The sequence below is a fragment of the Psammomys obesus genome, unplaced genomic scaffold (genome assembly GCF_907164565.1).
Source record: "Psammomys obesus unplaced genomic scaffold, mPsaObe1.curated_primary_1811, whole genome shotgun sequence".
NCBI classification, from domain to species: Eukaryota; Metazoa; Chordata; class Mammalia; order Rodentia; family Muridae; genus Psammomys; species Psammomys obesus.
The window spans coordinates 3,288,246-3,308,013 of NW_026593947.1; the positions used below are offsets into that span (position 1 = coordinate 3,288,246).

General features: G+C 52.2%; 1 protein-coding gene across 1 annotated transcript in view; it reads right to left on the bottom strand.

The window, feature by feature from the left end:
* Positions 1-6,821: 6,821 nt before the first annotated feature.
* Disc1 (DISC1 scaffold protein) overlaps positions 6,822-19,768 on the bottom strand; it is a 129,304-nt gene continuing 116,357 nt past the window's right edge. Inside the window, exon 10 of the mRNA XM_055617598.1 lies at positions 6,822-6,887. Coding sequence (XP_055473573.1) covers positions 6,836-6,887 — 52 coding nt within the window. The 3' untranslated portion in view covers positions 6,822-6,835. The remainder of the gene's footprint in view (positions 6,888-19,768) is intronic.

Sequence of the window (19,768 nt, forward strand, 5' to 3'; positions counted from 1 at the left end):
GAAAGAAAGAAAGAAAGAAAGAAAGAAAGAAAGAAAGAAAGAAAGAAAGAAAGAAAGAAAGAAGAAAAGACAAAACCCAGAGCTTTCCCTGAGCCACTAGGCTATTTCTAGGCTCCTGTGTCTCATAAAGCTTTGATTAAATAAATTTGTCACACTTTCCCCCTTGTCAGCCTGTCTTCTATAAGAAGAGTATTGGCCATGATTCTGTGATGGCAGGGGAAGGGGACCCAGCTTCCCACCCTAACACTATGGACGTCAGCCCCTGAGGAGACAAAGCTGGCGTCTTCATTGCTGACTTCCCTGCCTGCAGGAATCCGTAGCCACTTTCAGTGCTGTGTGTGAGCCGCCATGAGGCCAGCTCCTCTCTGGCTTACTTTAGCTTGCTTGGTGGCAGCCTCTGGCTTGGAAAGGACACGGCTGGGAGGGAGATCAGAGGGAGTCATAACGTCCAGGGATCTAGGCAGGAGGGGAGCTCATTAGAACAGAAAGCAGCCAGTGGCGGGGGCAGGCTAATGTCAGGAAAGAAAGAATCCCAAAGGAGCCAGGGTCAAAACAGCCCACACTGCTGCGCCCTCAGAACCGGCGCCTGGCACAGTGATTTCTCCCCCCTCTACCTGGCTCCTGGGCAGCGTTGGTGTCATCTATAAACTAAAGCTAACAACAGCTGAAGGCTGGGCGGAGAGCTCTCGGGACACTGGAAGAGAAAGGGCTCTCCTAATCTGTGCACATGCATGCAGCCTCGGCTGGGCTGCTGGCTTCCTCTGGAACAAAGCTTCAAGCCAGGCGCTTTGCCCTCATGGACTCAGCTGCAGAATGAGGAACCAGCTCTGAAAGCTGGCAGGACCTTCAGCCACAGGACTGGTGTTCACTCTCTACAATGTGCCTCTGGAATGCATATCGCTGTGCTGGCCAGATAAGCACAGGAAAAGCTTTGAAACCATCTCCCCGTGGCCCTCTTTAAGAAGCCCGTGATTTGTCATGGAAGATTTGGATTGAAAAGCAATTGCCTGCCCCCAGGGTGTCACGCTTCAATAGGAAAACCAGTGTGGGGTGGCCCGGCACAGCAGAGCCTTGCAAAGCTAAACACACCTGGAGCCGAAAAGCAAAGGAACATTTTGCCTCAAGATAAACACCATTCCCCAGACGGCAGCAGCCCCTGGAAAACAAGACAGGAAGGCAAAACCACCTTCACCAGGTGACTCCCAGCCATCATACCGCAGAGCCCTAGGGTCTGAAACCCAGAAAACACAAGCAAGACTCCCCTTTGTCAAGCTTTTCTCTCCTTAGGCCTATCTCTCTCTCTCTCTCTCTCTCTCTCTCTCTCTCTCTCTCTCTCTCTGTCTCTCTCCTCACCCTTTCCCCCTGAAAGCGGGAGCAAACTAGATTATCAAAAGGTGCTTCCTGTCCTCCAGAAAGCCAGAGACACAGAGATTAGCGCTGGCGAGGCTTTACCATGTGTGCAGGCCCTGACAAGACCATGGAGATGGCCCGATGTGATGTAGGCTGCTCTGCTCACACACGCCTCACCACGACAGGCTGAGGCCTCCGAAACAGCGAGCAAAGATGGTCTTTTCTCTCTTGTTTCTGTCAGGCATTTGGTCGGTAATAAACACAACTAAAACTCATCTCTCACTACCCTCTCTTTGTTCTTATGGCCGCTGTCATCTTTGTATGTGTCTCAGTGTATATATGCAGGTCTGTGTGTGTGAGTTTGTATGCATGTTCATGAGTGTGAGAAGGGCATGCATGGGTGTATGTGTGTGCACAGGGAGACCCTTCACGTATGTGTATGTGCATACGGAGACCGGAAGTCAGCTTCAGGTATCCTTTTAAGACAGGGTCTGTCACTGCAAGCCAGGCAAACCCAGGGATCCTCCTGCCTCCACCTCCTCCATGCTGGGATTATACACCTACACTGCCATGCCCTGGCTTGTGTGTGGGTGCTGGGAATTTAGCTCAGATCCTCACGCTTACCCAGCAAGCACTTTGCCCCTGAGCCATCTCTCCAACCCGTGCTGGGGGTGAGGAGATGCAGCCCAGCAGGAGCAGAAACCTGAGCAGAGACTCCGTTCAGGCCTCTCCAAGGGCTCTGGGCGCTGAGCCAAGGCCACCTGCTTCACACTCAGCCCAATTGTGAGCAGGCAGGCATTGCTTTTAGTCACGCCTGGGGAGTGCAATAAAACCCACTTTTTTTTTTTTTTCTGATAAAGCCATGATTCAGATATGTACACCATCAGGAGACTGCACCACGGGACAGATTCATCTGCCTCCCCTCTTAGATTCTTTCTCCCAGCTTCCAGGCAATGAAATCTACTCTCTGCTCCCATCATGTCCCCACAAACACATCTGTCACCCTAAGATCTATCATACTCGAGAATCCAAAAGACTCTGGTCTCACTATACAAAACAAGCAGAGCTTCTCCATGGGACAATGTTCCAGGACCCCTCTGCTCACAGGGCATCGCCCCCAAGTAGAACAAAATTTCTTATATGTGTACCTACCTGTGACAAAGCTTGATTTATAGGTTAGGCATGGCCAGTGATGAACAGCAGCAAACACTCTAAAATAAGGCAGTTATAACAGAATCTTGTCCTCGCACCTTTGAGAGGTTCTGCTGGCCACTGGCTCCTGGCCGCTGGCTGCTGGCCGCTGGCTCCTGGAATGGGCTCATGGTTAAGTATGGCCTCTGTCTTCCACTGCACCACTGGCTCCCTGAGGAGCTTTCATGGATTTGGCAAACTCTGCTGCTATTCCAGATAGAGCACTGGGGAGCCCAGGGGTCCTACCTGAAGCCTACCCAGCTGAGACCAGCAGGGACCCAGAGTGACTGTGACACTGCCCATGGAGACACACATTCAAACACAGGATCAGGGCCAGCCCTCAGACAGCACAGACACAGCGACCAGATGTTAAGCTGAGCGCAGGGCTCAGGGTCTGTGATGTAATGGCTCTGCAGCTCTGGGCCCACCCAGGGGCAGGAGGCCCAGTGGACTGCCTGGGTGCTCTCCCACCCACCCTCCCGTCGCACTAAGGCTTGACAAAGACAAAGGGCACAACAAGATCTGAGAGTCCAGGTGAAATAGCCAATTTATGACCGACCTCGTCCCTGTTAGAATGTGCAGGAGCTGGCAGCATCCCCGGGAGGCACCAGACAAGGGTTTCGGAAGCCTCAGAGGGAAGGCGAGGAGTCGGGAAAGCCCCTCTGGATGCAGGGCAGGGGAGGGGTGGAACGTAGGGAAAGGAGGGTAAGCCTTCTCTACTTATCAGGGACAGCCTCTGATATTAAACACTAAGTAAAGCAAGTCCCGATGGAAATGCACATTCATCAGGCCAAATTCATATACTTCCTACCCTTCCTACTTTGTTTTGTTTTGACTTCATGAAAACAGGAACCACAAACGTCAGTCATGATCTGTTCTTGGTGAAAATGACAACATGCATTCATGCATTAGCATGTTTATATTTGTAAATGATATACAGTAATCTAGAGGCTCCAGAGATACAATGAAATATATGACGTATAATCTGTGGTCTGTGTAACAACATTTGTTAGGTCAGAAATATAGTGCGTATATATATAAATAAAATAACGGCCTTATTCTAGAATAAGTTAGGATAATGGGGCCACCTAAGCCAGGATTAAAAAGAAACCTAATGTGCCAAGCTTTTCTCTTTGTTCTACATTTTAAGCTTCAGAAAGCGATCTAGTGCTTTGCTATCATACTTGAGCGTTATATTACATTTTAAGGACCCTGTGAGGGTGTACGGAAGCCCTCCCGGTTCTGTTGGTTCCTAAGCTCCATCTGGTGGACCCCTGGACACGCCGCGCACGCAGGACACACCTCTCTCTGCTGGCCAGCAGCGTGGTGAGCTGACGGAGCCGGGCGGGTGCTCCACTCTTGGAGCACCTTCGAGGGGGTGTCCTCCTCTCCAGGGTGGGGTCTGGGGTGGACAGCCAGGGCGGCCTCTCCGGCGCTGTCTGCCTGCATCTCGCCATCTGCTTCCTGGAGCCTCAGGCTCTGCATCAGCAGCTGGCAGGCCTCCAGGTCTGCGCTCCACACTCGCCCAAGCAGTGGGCACCTGCAGCTGAGGCAGAGGGACAGGCACAGCCGTCAGCCCAGTGATGGTGCTCTGTGCCACCAGCAGCGGCGCCCTGGTGGCAGGGGCCATCTCACACGCCACACCATTTCATGGAGACCAAACTTATCCACCAGGGGACACAGAGGGACCAAATCTACGTGTCTCTGCTCGCCGTGATATTCATGTGGGTCTGGCCGTCAAGGACACCCAGAATCCCACCAGTGCTTCCAAGAACAGCTGCATAGTACGGCATGTCCTGCCCTATGCCCACGCTGGAGTCAACACTCCTGCCAGCTCTGCCCCGCCACGGGCTTGTGCACGCACTGTTCACACCTGAAATGTCGTCCCACCATCCTACCACAGATACGGTGTCCCGCGCTGGCACATGTGGAACCTGTGCCCGGCTCCAAGGACCTGCTGTCACCTGCCCCCCACCTCAAAAACCAGTGTTCAGACTCAGTTTACGGCCGCTCACGGGCGGAGCTCCCATGCCCAGAGCTGGAATGAGGGCACTATGGGGCATGTGCCTGCAAGCCCAGAGTCTCATGGAAATGGCGAGCTCCAAGTTGAGTGAATAAGTGGAAAGAAAGAAAGGAAAATGCCTATGGCCAACTTGGGTCACCTCCCAAGTCTTCTCTTCCGACTTCCATGCATGCATGTACATGCACACACACACACACACACACATGCACATAGACACATATACACATGCACACACACACACATACATACATATATATGCATATACACACATACATGCATGCATGCACATACACACGTACACACATTTATGCACACACATACACACACAGGCACACACACCCATAAATGCACACACACACACACACACACATTCACATACATACAGGTGCGTGCACACTGAGTAAACTGTTTAAAAAGAAAAAATGAACAAGCATGCAACACTACATTTCAGATCCATGCCAAAAAATGGGCTGATTTCCACAGAGGACAGAAAACGTAAACCTGACACAGAAATGGAGAGCTTGTGCTGGAGCGACGGCTCAGCGGTTAAGGGCGCGGCCGCTTTTACAGAGGACCCGAGCTCAGTGCTCAGTGTCAGGAGGCTCACGTCTGCCTGTGCCTGCAGCTCCCAGCGCACACCCGTGCGCCCGTGCGTGCGCGCGCGCGCGCGCACACACACAGACACGCACACATATCACTAAAAAATTAATCTTCAGAAAGGAAAGAGTTGAGTTGGTGATAAAGCAGACAGAGACTGACTAGAAAGTCTCCTTCACGTGCCTCGGGGCAGAGGGACCCAGGAAAAGAGCAGCTGGGCAGCGGGCACCAACAGATGTCTCGGGAGCCAGACGAGAACCTTGAGGAGAAACTCGAATCCAGGCCCTGAGACTCTGCCTTCCAGCTACTGAATTGGCCAAAACCAGGAACCGGGGGCTGACCAAAGCCAGGGTAGCTAAGGATCCCTGTGACCCACAGCACAGGAGCTCAGAAAACACCTCCTCCTCTTCCTTTTGGTTACGCTGGATCTCATGGAGCACAGGGAAGGCCTCACCACATCATCCCTGGCAGGTTTTCACACAAAGCACACACATATGGGCCCACAGCACCAAGGGCCCCAGAGCCCTCCTTGCTGTGACACCCTTTCCCCCAATTGTCTCCTATTTTGATTTCTGATGTCACAGATTTGCTTTGCAGTGTGTGGGTGGATGGGGGTTCTGAAGGTTCGGATGCATTCCACACCAGCTTTCTCTCTGTGACCCCTGCTTTGTGGACAGACGTAAGCTCGAGGCCGTTTCTTCAGCCTGGCTGCCCATCGCCACCATACTCCATGCCATGATGGCCACGAACTCACCCCCTCAAACTGTGAGCCAACAGCATCTTCTGTAAGTTGCTTTGGTGTCTTTTCACAGCAATCAAAGCGTAGCTAAGACACTGTCACTGTGTTATTAGTTTGTTCATCGATCCTTGGTACTGATTTTTAGTCTCGATTTCATTGGCTTTTGCCCTTATCTTTATCTTTTCCTACTTCCTGTGGATTTATTATCTTACTTTTTACTGATTCTTTTCAGCTCCTGCCTCATTTTTGTTTCCCTTTCTGGATCCTTCTTCTGTTTTTGCTCTCCTTATGTTCTAATAAAGGTACTTGAGAGTCTATACTCTTGTCTGAGAAATTCTCTAGCCATATCCACATATGTACATTTAAGTCCTCAAATACTAAATACTTTAAATGTACAAAAACCTAGAAATTTATTTCACAACCCTTATGCACTTGCTACGAGACTTGCTGATCTCATATTCCCCAGGCTGGCCTGACACTAATTTCCGGAGTGTATGACTTCATCATCGACAAACTTGTGCCTTTGCTTTCCCTCTTGCTCTCCTCTTTAAGCTGAAGATGCTTGCTGGTTTGCTTTCCAGTGTGGGGCCCAGTACGGCCAAGGCTTCCCCGTGGGCCTGCACCCTCTGAGCCACGGGGAGAGCGGGGCAGGCCCCAAGTAGCTTACGGCTCCCAGGGAAAGGGGTCAATGACTTTCCACATTTTAATTCCTGGAATGTCACAATAATCAGGGAACTACAGCACATCTTCCATGTGAGTGAAAGTGGGACTAGTTCCAAGCTGTCCCTAGAACACACTTGCCAAAGTCCAGATTTCAGGGTGCAAGCACATGGCAAATCAGATATGTGGGTATCAGATGGCAGCTTTGCTTGTAGGCCGCGGGACCGTTTCCTCAGGGCTGTGTTTCTGAGACATCTGTTCTTTGCATCTATTCGTCATGGCTGGTGTGTAGTCATGGCCGGTTCTGTGGTGAGATGTCCGCTCTTCCTGCCCAAGAAAGTAACTGGGTCATTAACAAAATTTGCTTCACTGATGACTCAGAGCCGACGAGCCCTAGGAGAGCAGGGTGGTGCTTTGAGCTGGGGTGAGGTGGCTCAGAGGTGTGATCTCATAGCACGCTCCTGCGTAGAGAACTGAGAACCAGCCCTGCTATAACTGCATCAAAAGCTAGAGAAGGCCTAGGAGATCAACAGACCACGGCCTGGGAGGGCTGAGCGTGCCCACGCATAGTCAGGGATGATGAGGGCAGGGAATTGGGGAGAGCCTGCTTCTCCACTGAAGAAGTAGGAACATCCGGATGTAGTGGCTCACGGGTGTAACCCAAGTGCTCGTGAGGCTGAGGCAGACAGGGTATCGTGAGCTCGGTGCCAGGCTTGACTATGTAGTGATCTTCCAGACCAGCCTGGGCTAGAGTGAGACATGGTCTCAAAACAAGCAAACAAAACACCAAACCTCTGGAAACCCCGAATTCTAACAGAGTCTGTAGTTTCAGCCTTTAGCACCAACCCATCTACTCTTGTTTAAAGGATTCTCTGGAAGCTTTAAAATCTTTAGGTCCTTTTACAGACTCATGACGGAGGAAAACACCAGCCTGGAGAGGGGAAAGGTGACGGTTCTAAATTCTCAGTGGGCCCTGCCACATGTGTCTGTATTCTTTCTGTTCCCTGGGCAACTTCACCTCCAACAGAGAGAAGATATGACTATTATAAATGTTTACATTTTATTCATTGCTTCACTTTCTTTTTTATTTATTACAAATGTAGATGTATTTTATGTGATGGGGCGCTTTGTCTGCTTGTGTATTTGTGAGTCCAGTGAGGGCCTGGTGTCAGTAAAGGCTACACAAAGACATCCAACTCCCTTGGGGAGAGTTACAGATGTTGTGAGCTATCTGGTGGGTGCTGGGAATTGAACAGGGGTTTGTTACTGAGCAGCCAGTGCTCCTAACCCCTGAGCCGTCTCTCCAGCCTGTCACTCACACCCTAAGGAAGACACTTCACCTTACTTTGTTTTGTATGTATGTGTACACACATGTAAAGGCCAGAGGTCAGTCTTGAGTGTCTTCCTCAGTCACTATTCACCTCGCTTTTTGAGAGTCTCACTGAGTCTGGAGTTTGTGGGTTCAGCTATCGTGGCTGGCTAGAAGCCCTGGGGGTCTGCCCTGCCCTGCCCTGCCTTTCCAGCGCTGGGGTTTCCAACATGCCCCCGTATGGGTTGGTGCTGCTTACGTTCAAGGTGGAGCTTGTCGCTCTGGAAACACCCTCACAGATGCACCCAGAGGCAGACTGTCGCTCGAAGCCACTTCTCAGTCCGATGAAACTGACAATAAAGACGAAGTCCCATCTCCACAGGCGCTGGACAAGTGCTGTGAGCATGCCACATCCCACATGGCCTTAACCGTGTAGTAGTTGGCACTACATGGCAGAGGCTTCCAAACACACCTTCACCTCTGCACTCCCACATGCAAACAGCTGGGCTAGCCTTGTCTACTGATCACATGACATCGTGGGTGGAACAAGACCCAGAGCTGCCAATACAACAAGGCCACACGGCTTCCAAGAACCTTGTCCTTTTGTCCTGTGGGGTGGCTGTCCATGCTGGGTGGCTGGGCAGGCAATGGCCCTCAACCTCAGCCAACGGCGACTGTCAGCGATGGTCTGCGGTCATCCTCCTGGCGTGGGGTCAGTCTCCCCTATTATGACTGACTGTGAGCTTCCTGTGGCTGTGTCAGGGCTGAGCTCTCTGGCGCAGCTGAAGGCGTCCGGGATCTCAGAAATCTCACAGGCACAGCCAGCTTCCCTTTCTTATTACAGTGAAGCCAGCCAGCCACGGGCTGTGGATTTTCAACAACTCACAGAAACAGCTGCTCCACTTCCCTTTCTGTTGTTTCGATAAAACACTGAGCAAAAGCAACTTATGGGAAGAGAGTATTTACTTGGCTCCCACTCACTGAGGGAAGGCTGGGCAGGAACTCAAACACAGGCCTGCTTGCTGCTTCACACAGTGTTACCTCCATCCAGGGAAGTCACTCACAGCTGGGGAAACACGGAGGAACTGTTGATGATGCTTGTTTGCTGGCTCTCTTCACTTTTTTAGCTAGCTCAGGGCCAGTGGCCTGGGGAATTGTGCTGCCCGGAGTGGGCCGGGTCTCCCTACATTAATTAATCAAGTCTACCCCTCAGAAAAAACATGCCATGGCCCAATCTGATCTGGGCAATTCCTCAGTGTGGCCTCGATTCTCAGGTAAAGTGGACAGCCACAGCCACCTAAGACAACAGGCCTCTAGGTGTTTGCTTGTCCTGTTTTACCAGCGTGACGTGGGAAAGGGAACACCACAGAAATAATTGGATGGACAGTTACGAGAAGAAGGCCTTAGAGTTCTGGTTTTGGATATAAACCAATGCCTCAGGCACCCCTGTTCCACCAGCTTGTAAGAGTTGGTGCTGACTGTGAGCTGGGCAGGCTCTAGGGTCTCCAGGAGGCAATTGCTGGCCCAGGCGGCCGGGAAGTTTCGGCTTGCTCTGGACTCTTCTGCATGGCTTCTGGTGTCTTCCTCAGTTGCCATCAGAGTGGCCTTCTCGGTCAGAAAAGACACAGGTGTCTATTTCTCAGCCTTTTTACTCCCTCAAATTGCCACTCGTTAAATTCCAACCATATGTGGTCAGCAGGTAGAAGAGGACTGTGCCAGTGCAAGGACCCGAGTTTGATCCGAGAGCCACAGAGACAGGAGAGAACTGACTCTCAGAATCTGTCCCGCCCTCTACCCGGTCGCCAGGCAGTCCACTGACTCTAACTGCTGTTTTCATCATCAGTGCTGCTGCTGTTTTAAAATCTGACCAGCTCTTCAGGGCCACACATGTCTTCCCAACCCCACACCCATTGGTGCCCCTTCCTCTGAACCATGCAGCTTCTGACGGGCTCTAAACACAGCCACGCTCTGATTCTGTCGGTCAGACGCAGGCCTTCCTCGTCATATTTAAAGAGGACACCGAATTTCACACCCGTGTCTGTAAATCCCAGGAAGCATGTAGACTGGCAAGATGTCACTCATGTGGCCACTCAGGAACAACCTAATGAACCTCCCCTGGTGAGTGAGCACCGGGGAGGCTGGGAAAATATCCATCCTAATAAAGATTAACAGAGGGAAGCCTTCCCAATAAGTAATTGCTGTGGGATGGCTACATTAAAAATTAAAGTCTCAGAGAAAGGCAGCCAGTGCTTGTCTCGGGCACCACTACAATGGGTGAGTGGGTGATGGAGAGCTGGGAAAGGCAGAGTGCACAATGGAGAGATAGAAGAGAAAGGAATGCCAAGGGGTTTGTCGACTGTGGAGAAAGATGAAACTGGAGAGTCCATGGCAGTGAGGAACAGGCAGACATGAGGAGGCCATGGTGGGTCCTGGCTCGGCTGCTGCCAACAATCATAATAGGGACATCTGGGCCCAGGCTGCGGCAGGTGACCACGGCTGGGTCCATGACCCAGTGGCTTCCAGGGTCTGGTTTGATGTCCCAGGGTCACGTTACCATCAAAGGCCATGCAGCTGTGCCTGATCTGGACTGCTGCCTGAAGAGCTGTGCTGAGCTGGCCCCTCCCTCACTGGCCACTACACAGAAAAGCTGGCTCCGCCCTACTCTGCCATGGGGTGGCATTGGAGAGGGAAAGGTGCCCTCCTCTCTCATTTCCCCCCTTCCCTCTCCCCTCACTGCTTCTGGAAAGTGGGCTAGCTGGAGCACGTGAAGGGGCCGGTCCTGCAGATCCAAGCTGCAGGATCTCCACGACACAGGGCAACAGCAGGATAAGCTCCCGCTCAGTGAGGACCCAGTATGGACACTGTAGCAGAAGCCAGAGGCCTCAAACCAGGCCAGTGACACCTTGCAATGAACATTTGCAGGATGTGTGGACAAAAGGGTATACTGTGAGACACGCTGTGACACACTACCACCTTCATGATGAGATTTTTTTTTATTTTATTTTAATTTATTTTCTTTTGGGAGAGAGTTTGCAAGGGCGAAGAGTGGGTACAAAAGGACAGAGATGAGGGGCACTGGGGGCGAATGATGTGAAATTCACAAAGAATTCATAAGAAGTTTTAAAAAATAAAGTCTCAGAGTAAACATGACATGGCCATTCTAGTTGGCTTCTTGGCTGTTCAAGAAACAATCACAAACTTCAAATTATCTGTACGGTGTTGAAGTGGGAGGAACCTTCCTAAGCAACTCAAAAGGACAAAACTGAAATATCTAGGTAAGTGTGAAATATATGTGTGATTGCATATGTTGAAGTATAGGGCGTTGGGTCCTCCGTAGGCACCAGATCTCCTGTACCATAGACGGTGTGGGCTGCGCCCTCACACGGCGGGAGACGCTAAGGCCGCCGTCATGTGATGCTCGTGTTGACCATCCCTGAGGAGGACACACCCTGACGACCGCTGCACTGGGCGTTAAGGATCGGTATTTTAATTAAAACAGGGCATAGATATCCAGACCACAGCAGACTATTTAAGAGTTCTGCAATCTGAAGGAGAAGGAGCAAGAGAAAGAGGAGGTGGACGAGGGAGAAGAAGAAGAGGAAAGGAAGAGGAAAAGAGAAAGCAGCAGAAGAAGAAAGAGACAGGAAGACATGGGAGAGGGTGGATTTGTGCACAGATCATTTTATAAGGTCACTTGGGAAAGGCTGTCAAAGTCCTGTTTCCTGGCCTGTATAGTTCAGGGTGGCGGTGTGTGACGTGAGTGTTGGCGCTCTGTGGTGCAAAGTCTGACAGTGACAGGTTGTGGGTCGACGGCCACGTGTTCTAACGTCGGCAAGGTCCAAACACAGAGGCCTCAGCTGGCACAGGCGCCAACATGCACACACCTGACACCAAAGGGGCTCAGGCGGGTACACCTGGAACGCTCCCAAGAACCCCCCAGTGTTTCAGACAGGCTCATTACTAATGCTGAAGACCTGGGAAATCTGCTCAGGCGCAGAGCCTTCTACCCAGGCCAGGCAAGGGTGGCCTGGTGCTGGCACCCTTCTGATTGTGAGAAGGTCTACCCCCACAGGATTGAGGGGCGGCCGTTACACACACAAAGAAAGAGCAGCTGGAACCTTCTCAGGTAAAAGGAGACGTCAGACACGACGAAGCTCTGTGGTGCAGAGCTGCACCAGCACCCTGAGACCTGGCAGGCCTCGGATGCACCAGAGGCCAGTGGGACAGCATGCTGCGACACAGGCTGGGAATTGCCCTGGAGCCTGCCGGAGCCCAGGGCGCTCTCAGAACTGTACCGAGGAGCTGTGTGCAGACAGCTCTGTCCACCCAGGCGCACAGAGTATCATAACAGCTGAAATCTAAATTGAAGTCTAAAAATAGCACAATAAAATTACTTCCTTCCCTCGCTCCACAGAGAGCAAGCGGGCTGACATCCGCAGCTGCGGGGCACGGCTAACTTCCAGAGTTCATGCGGACGGAACGCTTACACAACTGCCCCATCTTGCGAACACATCGCCCATTCCCAGAAAACGAGGAAGCAAGAGCAATTACCCGGTTGGAGGAAGCCGATCATGGCCATTTGATTATAGTTATTAATGGGGGAACAGGAGCAGACCACTGAGCGGCAGGCAAGCACTAAGTGAATGTAGCAGGTTCCTGGAGGGGGATTAATTTCTGTTTGCTTTTCATCTCTCAGCTACCATCTGAATGTGACATCAAGGCTAAGCGTGGCCTGTCACGTCCTTATCAGTGTTCAGTGCCGCTGTAAGCCGGCCACATTATCTTCGCTGGATGTACCAAACGGTGGGTGTCTTGCTTCGGGGATCCTAAGAGAACTCGGGACTGGTGGAGCCAGCGGCTGGCTTTTCAGAGGCAGGAAACGTACCTTGAAGTATCAAAAAGGCATTCTTCAGGCCAATATTTACCTCTCTGTGTGTCTTCCACTGATGTGGAGCACGCGGACCCTAATCCGGACAGTGCATGAGCCACCATCAAGCTCTCTGCCCCGCCAGAGGATGCTGGGAGTCTCTGAGTCTCAGCTAGGAGATCTCAAGCTCCTTGGGTGTGGCTAGGTGTCCCAGTGTCCGTTTGCCTGTGGCGACTGCACACCCAGCACCACGGAGCCCAGAGCTGGATCCAGGCTTGTTCTGTGTTCCGCTGTTAAGACAAAGGTCTTAAGAAGGCCTTCTCAGCGCTTTCTCTCCACGCCCGAGCTGCAGTCCTGAAGTTTGTCCTTGTCTGAGGTCGGCAGAGCGAAGGACCCCAGAGTCCATCACACCGTACTGGAAATACTCTTAGCGGTCTTGTCACTGCTCTCACCAGCCTCTCTCCCTTCCCACAGCAAGCAGTCTGCTCCCCAAAATTGAATGCAAGGGCCAGGGGAGAGGGGGCACCCCAATACAGCCCAGCCAATAACAGCAAGGAGATGCCCTGACAATGCTCAGTGTCAGAGGGCCAGTGGCCCAAAATCCAGCAGCATAGGCACTGCCAGAAGTCAAGACACGCGGGACACTCGTGAGCCCCACCTGAAACTAGCACCATCTTTCTCTGGGTTCAACTGTCTGGACTGAAATCCAGGGGCTGTCAGAAAAGACTCAGACTGAAGGAGCTTCCGGTGATAACCAGGTTCCAGGCAAGAGCCCACCAGGTGTGCCCAACCTGCCGCCTGCACGCTGCACTCGACCACAGATGGCACAGAGCATGGCCCAACACACTGTGACCGATTTAAAACACAGAGGGATCGTGACGTGATTTTTGGCAGGGTCCTCTGGATGAAAATGTTACGTCATGATGTCAAAAGCTTGGCCTCTCGCTCAGGTGCTGGTGCCCTAGGAAGCCTCGACAGGACCACGCTCGCTCTGAGACTGTTCTCTAGACTCGACTAGCCCCTTCCGCTTGCTGAAAGGACCCACGGTCATGTAGCGATGACAAGGTCCCCAGGGGAGACCTCACCCTTCTGACAAGCAGGAGGAGACACCCTTCAAAAGGCAGCTCTCCTTCACACTCAGTGAGCCACACGGGTGAACACACCGTGCCCCGACCGGCCTCCAGGGCCACTTCCGGTGACAGTGAACATGGGAACAAGGGCAGGTCCACTGACAGCAACGAATGCAGAAATCCATGACACAGAGGGTCGGTCAAGGCGGGCTGCAGCACCCTGCGGCCACGCCAGGGCCCCCAGGAAACCACGGCGCCGCGTGCTGCCAAGTTTACAGCATGGTCGAGGAAAGAGCTCCGGCTGGTGGCCTGCGACTCTCCAGGAAACAATTGTAGGGCTTCTGTTGGAGACTTTAAATTTTTTAATTACGTTTATTTGTGTGTGTGTGTGTGTACCTGTGCACATGTACACACATGCCCACGTGTGCCATGGCTTACATTCGGAGATTGGAGGACAATGTGAAGAAGGCCATTCTCTCCTACCACGTGGGCCCCAGGGTCAGACGCAGGTCCCCAGGCTTAGCAGTGGGCGGGTGGGCGCTTGTGCTGGAAAAGCCATCTTTTTTTAAAGACGCATAGCGGAGGGGCCGGAGAAGCAGCTCAGTGGGCAAAGCCCATGCCACACGAGTGGAGGGCCTGAGGCCAGCTCCGCAGTGCCCGTGCAGGAGCCAGCAGTGCCGATGCATGCCCGTGCACTCACTCGCAGAAGCACAGCGGAGTGAGGCTGGGGAGTTAGTTCTCCTCTGGGGCTCAGCACAAAATAAGATCACGTAAGTCCAGAAACATCATCTTTGCAGCAGCAACAGTGGAGAAATGCTAGTTTCCACCCAAGGTCGCCGTGATGGTGCCTATTTACCCACACTGGTGTGAGGGCAATCGAGTGGGGCCTGGTATCTGTGAACCTGGACTCTCAGCGGCCGCGTGACACAGGCAGGCAGCAGGGACAGGCAGGGGGAAGCGGGAGCAGCTGGACTGACAGAGCCCTCTGGGTGACACTGTGTCAACCCCGTGCTTGCCATGGCCGAGGCACAGGCTGCCCACGGAGGCGGAGACGCGGCCGACTGCCTTGAAACGCCCACCCTCTATCTACAGCGAGTGTCCGAGAGCCTCCCCAGCAGCGGGGATTTTAGAACCCACATGTCTGAAGGTCACAGGTTTGTGGAACGTTGTCAAATTAAACCGTCACGTGCTCTCCACACTTCCTTGGATCATTTAAAGGTCCTCTCATTTCATTAAGGACAAATTGGATCTCTGCCACTGATGTATTGACTCAGCTTTGATGGCTCCTTAGGAATTTTTAGTTCATGGCCAAACACATCAAAAAGACTTTCGACTTGAGTGTGTTAAAGTCATCTGAGATTGGACACTCCCTGCTAATTAATAACTGTGTGTGTGTGTGTGTGTGTGTGTGTGTGTGTGTGTGCGAGAGAGAGAGAGAGAGAGAGAGAGAGAGAGAGAGAGAGAGAGAGGGCGAGCCTTTCTTGAGACAGGACCTCACGTACTCCAGGCTAACCTCAAATTCACTATGTTCAATATGTAGCTAAGGCTGACTTTGAACTCCTAACTCTTGCAAGTGCTTGAGTTACAGCTGCACCCAGGAACGTTGTCTTTAAATGTGTGAAAGTCGCTCTAGAATGAGGAGGCTGAAATGCGAAGCGGTTTTGGGAAGTGTCTGCTTTGCCACCTAGAAGTGGCACTCCTGTGCTGAACCTTACCAGGCTCCATGAGATCAGGCCCTTCATACCGTCTCCAGAAGGAGCCTTCTGAGGAGTATCTATGGGTCAGCAGCTATGGTGCACACTGCTGACGTAGCTGCCTGGAGGCTTCTGTGCCCTGGTGGGGAGCCCCCACGGTGCCCCTGTAAGTCAGCCCAATGAGCTCACCCTCCACGAGGGTGGACTCGGGTGGAATTGCTTCCTTCATCTGTCCTGGGCCCTGTGTGGGGTGTGTTCACACCTCCCCAGGAAAAGCCAAGCAACATGGGCTGTCTCTAAAAACAGCCTCGTGCCGCTCAGTTGTTACAAACATCAAGGACAAGGAAAACAGCGAGGTGCACGACCCCTCCGCACAGGAACTCGCTCAGTGCCGACCCAGGTCGGCCGGTCCTCCTGGCATCATGCCAGGGGTGATTCAGGTCTCAGTTTCCTTATCCGCTCTCTTCTCCAGGGACGTTTCCACTGTCTCTGAGAACTAGTAAAAGAGAGGCAGCATGGGGGGTCTCCACCCCAGAGATGGAGACCCACAAAGGGTCACTATGCAGAGGCGGAGCTCGGGGACCCCACTGGCTGGTTCCCGGGCCTGGCATGCACAAGCTCAGGGCCCTCAAGCACCACTGCCAGGCGTGTGGCTGTGAAGGACCTCAGCCAGCCGAGGCTAAGTGTCGGAACCACGCTGGCTCAGGGTCTCCGTCAGTGACAAGGACTCAACTGCCACAGTCCCTTCTTCTGCCCCCTGCAGGAACTGTCGGCATCTGGCCAGAGGACAGCAGTAGGAAGAGCAGACTCTTCGATAATGGAGGTTGAGAACTTGCAGTGACCTTGAGCCTAACTACAGAGACAGGGGAGTCTCTCCTGCTATCGGGAAATAAGGGTTGTTTTCAATGTCAAATTGTGTGAGTGTTCTTGTGTGTACGTGGAGAGGATGACCACGGGTGCCAGCCACCTTATTTTCTGAGATAGCCTCTCTCGCTGAGAAGCAGGGGAGCTCAGCGAGCCCCATAACCCTCATCTCTCTTCCTGCCCAGTGCTGGGACTCACGTGTGCCACCACACCTGGCTTTTTATGATGTGGGTCCCAAGGGCTGGATTCAGGTCCTTCTGTTTACACATCAAGCACTTTGCTGGCCCAACCTCTCAAAGGAGATTCTTTTCATTCCGTCATTTCTGTGGGTTTATTCTGCTGCTGATGAATAATAGCTCTCATTTATTCAGTCATTACTGTATATAAGAAGCACCTATTCTCTTTTCTGTAATTGTCTCATTTTTATGATAGAAGGAGGAGGAGGTTTGAGGAGATCTATTGTCTAGCGAACAGCCCCTGCTCAAAAGTGGGGATCAGACAGTCTTCTCCCAACCCAGAATGTATCCCCCTGTGCCCTCTGTCTACCCTGTTCCCCCACAGCAGCCACCAGAGAAGCTCCACGAGGCTCCCTGTAGGTCTGCCTCCTGCCTGACCCCAGATTTGGGGTTCACGCTGCTCTCCAGCTTCAAGGATGGGAACGCGCAAAGCACAGCTGTGCTTGAAGGTTTTCTAACTCCTGTTCAAGAGGAGGCCTCAGACAAAACAACGCCTCAGGACACTCCCTGTGCCTGCTGCTTTACTTTGGCTTACAGTACTGAGAAGTCAGGGTGGACCCTGCCTGTCACTGGGATGCGGCTTTTGAGGTAATCTAGCAGGAGAACTGAGTGACCAGTGGCCAGAGCTGGGAGCTCTCTCTCTGATCTGTCCTCATGGCTCTTGAGAACAGGCAACCTGCAGGGAGTGACAGACCCTAGGAGCCTTGTGGTGCACAACAGGTCTTTTTCTCTGAAGTGGCACATGAGGCACAGGCCATTGCTCTCATTCTGCTGCTTTCCCACAATGCTGGCCCTGAGCCTGAAGGCCGACTGTTGGTGCAAGCAGGCTGAGGTGTGTTGGGAGCCCTGGAAGAGAGTCCATGGCTTCCTCTGACCTCGCTCACCTCCACTGAAGCCCCGTGGGATTTGTTACCTGAGTACCCTACCTCAGAACCATTGCCTGTGGCGGTGTTCATGTAGAGACTTCAGGGTGACTGGTAGGTAAAAATCAGATTTTTAAAAAAAGGCTCTCCTTTAGAAAAGGTTCTCAAGCTCTTAATTTTAAAATAAAATTCAAGTAAGACCCCCAAGTTCTTCCGTGTTCATCCCTCCCAGGGGCGCACACCAGAACTCTGAGCAGCCCCACATCCAGAGAAGAACTGTGTCTTCTCTGCTTCAATTCTGAAAGTCTGCTTTACCCTCAAGCAAACACTTGAAAACTGAAGTAGAGGGCAAGGACACAAGCGTAAACCAGCAGCCCACTAAACTGCATTCATGGTTCGCAGCGAGATTCAGCTGCAGGAAAAAAGCTCTGAGACAGCCCAAAAAGGTAAAGAAATGTTCCCCTAACCACACTTATAGTGGATTCCATGGGTGAATACAAAGCCAGTGTATGCATCCTGGGGTTGGGGGCAGGGGAGAATTGGCCCCTGTCAACCAGAGGTGCCAGGCTTTTCACTGGACAATAAGGATTTCTCCTCCACAGTGGTTTTAAGAGATGAGGTTGTTATGATAAATATACTTTATCTACAAAGGGGAGGAGTAGAGAGGGGGAGGGGGAAGAGCAAGGAGAAAGAGGGAGGGAGGGGAAAAGGGAGAGGAAGAGGGAAAAGAGGGAAAAAGAAGGAGAGAGAGAGAGAGACAGAGAGACTTCTGGGTCAATCTTTGGGTGCCATCCACCTTTTTTGAGTTTGATGTGTGTCTCACTAGCCTGAAAGTCACCCATTAGTCTAAGCTGCTGGCCACTGGCCCCCAGGACTCAGCTGTCCCCACCTGCCTAGGAGAAAGCAGCAGCACACACCACCACAGCAGGCTCCTCTGTTCAGCCTGCAGCCTAGGGACCAAACACGTTGGGGGATCAGCACGAGCACTCTGCCAACGGAGCAGTCTTTCTTGTCACATAATAAAAACCTGGAAAAGCTGTGGTGAACACCTGTAACGCCAGCCCTGGAGCCTGGAGTGTGAGGCCCCTGAGCGCCAGGCAAACCTAGCCTACAGAAAGAGACTCTCCAAAAAACACAGGTAGAGAGGGAAGATTTTACAAATATTCTTTTGACTCACTCAGAAAGCTAACAGAGAATATGTGATAATTGAGGAGACGGAAATAAAGCAGAATTCAGCCCTGAGGGGAAAGCGCTAAACCAACACATCCTACCTTGCTGTCACCCGGAAACAGCCTGAAGGGCAACTGTGAGTGGGTGAGGCTTTGTTTTGTTGTTTTGTAATACTCTCCTGTGGTGGAGAGTCACAAAGATTGGATGCCAGAGCAAATATGTTTAGACGTTACACCTTCCTGGGCTGCTTTGAATTTTAATCTTAAGAAATTAAGAATAAAGTTTCAGAGACTTGAGAGATGGTTCAATGGTTAAGAGCACTGCGTGCTCTTCCAGAGGACCCAGGTTCGATTCCCAGCACCCATACAGCAGCTCACAACTGTCTGTAAATCCAGTCCCAGGGAACCCAATGCCCGCTTCTGGCCTCCAAGGGCCTTGGATACATGTGGCGGGCAGACAGGCATGCAGGCCAAACACCCACACACGTAAAAACAAACAAGGAGAAAAGAGAGTTTCCAGAAGTAGCTGCCACCTACCCACTGAGCCTTAAACAGAACCTAAGAGAGGATTTGCCACCTGGCAAACAGCATGCTGGCCCCTGGAACACGAGGCTTCTGAGACACAGGCTCCTTCTCAGGAGCCCGGTTCACCCAACTTGGACGGAGTTCCCAGAGCAAACCGTGGCTGTGGCTCTGGGTATGGGGGGTGAGGGAGGCGGCAGGAAGGCAGCACTGAAGAGCCCCCCTGCCCCTCCTGATGGCCACACACAGGAGGATGGGCCCCGGGTACAACCGTGCCCACAGTCCTGACCCTATGCAGCTCAGCTCGGAGCAAGGGGCCAACATGGCACCTCCCTGCTCTCCCCAAAGACCTGCCCCCCGTCCATGGCGAAAGACACAGAATGGGCTCCAGAGGTGGCTCAGCGAGGAAAGGCGCTGGCCAACCAGCCTGGACACCTGAGTTCATCTCTGACCCTGGAACCTGCATAGTGAAAGGAGAGAATTAAACTCTGGAAGTTAACCTGTGCTCCGCATGAGTGCCACCGCAAGAGCGTGCCAACCCACACGCAGGAACCATAAATAAATAAGTAGATAGATAGATAGATAGATAGATAGATAGATAGATAGATAGATAG